Source organism: Anarrhichthys ocellatus, unplaced genomic scaffold (genome assembly GCF_004355925.1).
Source record: "Anarrhichthys ocellatus isolate YVR2014 unplaced genomic scaffold, GSC_Weel_1.0 scaffold8097, whole genome shotgun sequence".
Lineage (NCBI taxonomy): Eukaryota > Metazoa > Chordata > Actinopteri > Perciformes > Anarhichadidae > Anarrhichthys > Anarrhichthys ocellatus.
This window is the reverse complement of record NW_022288071.1, coordinates 1-1,790: the sequence shown is the minus strand read 5'-3', so window position 1 is coordinate 1,790 and position 1,790 is coordinate 1. Positions and strand designations below refer to the sequence as shown.

Here is a 1,790-nt window from a genome sequence, read left to right as displayed (position 1 = left end):
TTAGGCATTCTGAACATATTGTTTGTGAGTTGGTACGTTTGCTCGTATTTGATTGGCTGAGCAGGATGATGTGATTTACAGCTCATGTGATTGGTCGGTGTGTTTCCTGAAGAACGATTTCCGCAAAGACGGTTAAAATAGAAGCGCTACTTCCTGCACAGGGTCCCTGGTCTTCTGGGGTCTAGAGGACTAACTGTCCTCTGTGATGTTGCTGCTAGATTTAAATCAAAACCATGTGGATGTGGAACAGGATCAGGTTTAGGATGAGGACTTGAGGAAACATATTTAAAAACGTTATTAGAAACAAAGAGCTGTTTATTGACACAGTTCATGACGTGTTTTAGTTTATTTACATAAAAAAGTTCATTAACGACGATACAAACAGTCGGCTCTTAAAAATATTAGAAACATTCTTTACACGATGAAAAAGTGAGTCTTTGAACGCACCGCGGCTTCATTCTCTACTCAGAGCTGCAATTTACAGAACAGAGGGGGGTCCACGAAGCAGCCGTGTGTCTGAGGCACCACAGAAGAAGAGGAAGAGGAGTCAGGGAGGAAGAAGAGGAGGAGGAAGAGGAGTGAGGTCAGTACTGAATGTACAGAAGATCAAATGAGACAAAGAAGAAGAAACATTCTGACTCTAACAAATATTTTTGTGGTGAAAAATTAAACTCTTAAAATATTAAATGTAATATTTAAGTTTAAATGAGTTTCAGATAAACTAAATTAAAATGTTCAGATTAAATCTTTAGATCTTTGAGATTAAATCATATTTCATCACTTTATTATATTTAGTAAAATGTTTTGTTCTCATAATTCAGATTAAATCATAAATTAAATTAAGGCCAAAAGGTTAAAATAAAATGTTTTAATTATAACGACTAAATCAAAACGTTGATTTATTTCTGTCTTCCATATAAACCAATAACTGAATAAATAAAAATCATTTTAAACAAAAAAGTTCATCTCTCTCTTGTTTTACCAAAATAAAAGCTCTGATTTTATATAAAACAGGAAGTCAAAAAACTTTAGGTAAAAACAATTGTTCATAAAAGAGAAAAAACGAATTTGCATTATGACCTCTGACTCCCCAAAATAACCTGTCACTTTATTTTGAAATTAGGAGACACTGAGGATGCAGCAAGGAAGGAAGGAAGGAAAGAAGGAAGGATTTGTGTGGCGGCTGAACAGACGGCTGACGTTTCTCCTCAAACAGGAAGTCAGTCTCACGTGAGGGGGCGGGGCCAGGTGGTAGCCCCTCCCCCCTCTGACAGTTTATTTCCCATCATGCCCTCAGAGCTGGCTGAGTGGGCGTAGTCTGTGACTGGGAAGGGGCGGGGCTTAGTGGGCGTGTCATCACCTGCACTCCACTGCGACGGTGTTCTGATTGGGCGAGGCCGAGGACGGACTCATACCTGTGTCTGAGGAGCCCGAGGACGTGGACGCCGTCGTGTTAGACACTGAGAGACAGAACTACACGTTAGGGACAGGACACAGGGTTCTGATGGACTACACCTCCCAGCATGCCCTGCAGCTCCTACCTTCTCTCTCCTTCTTCTTTAGTCTCTTCCTCCGGCGGTCGATGGACGCCACCTCAGACTTCAGGCTCATGTAGTACTTCCTGATCTCCTGAAGCTTCTCCTGCAGGAAGGAGATCCGGTCCGTGCTCGTCATGCTGTCCAGCTCGTCTGAGGAGGGGGGAAGAGAAAGAGTGTATGTATATATGTACATGTACATGTACACACACACACACACACACACACACACACACACACACACACACACACACA

The 1,790-nt window shown here is 41.8% G+C and overlaps 1 protein-coding gene across 1 annotated transcript; it reads right to left on the bottom strand.

Moving 5' to 3' along the window:
• Nucleotides 1-951: 951 nt before the first annotated feature.
• Nucleotides 952-1,758, bottom strand: LOC116380642 (AT-rich interactive domain-containing protein 4A-like). The gene is made up of 2 exons (XM_031842543.1): nt 1,542-1,758; nt 952-1,460 (listed from the first exon to the last, which is right to left on the bottom strand). The coding sequence occupies exons 1-2, from the start codon at nt 1,735-1,737 to the stop codon at nt 1,357-1,359; spliced, it is 300 nt and encodes a 99-aa protein (XP_031698403.1). The 5' UTR covers nt 1,738-1,758; the 3' UTR covers nt 952-1,356.
• Nucleotides 1,759-1,790: the final 32 nt, after the last annotated feature.

Coding starts and splice junctions, on each gene's coding strand:
- LOC116380642 (XM_031842543.1), bottom strand. CDS start 1,737: ATGTACATGTACATATATACATACACTCTTTCTCTTCCCCCCTCCTCA. Junction 1,461..1,541: donor AAAGAAGAAGGAGAGAGAAG/GTAGGAGCTGCA, acceptor TCTGTCTCTCAG/TGTCTAACACGACGGCGTCC.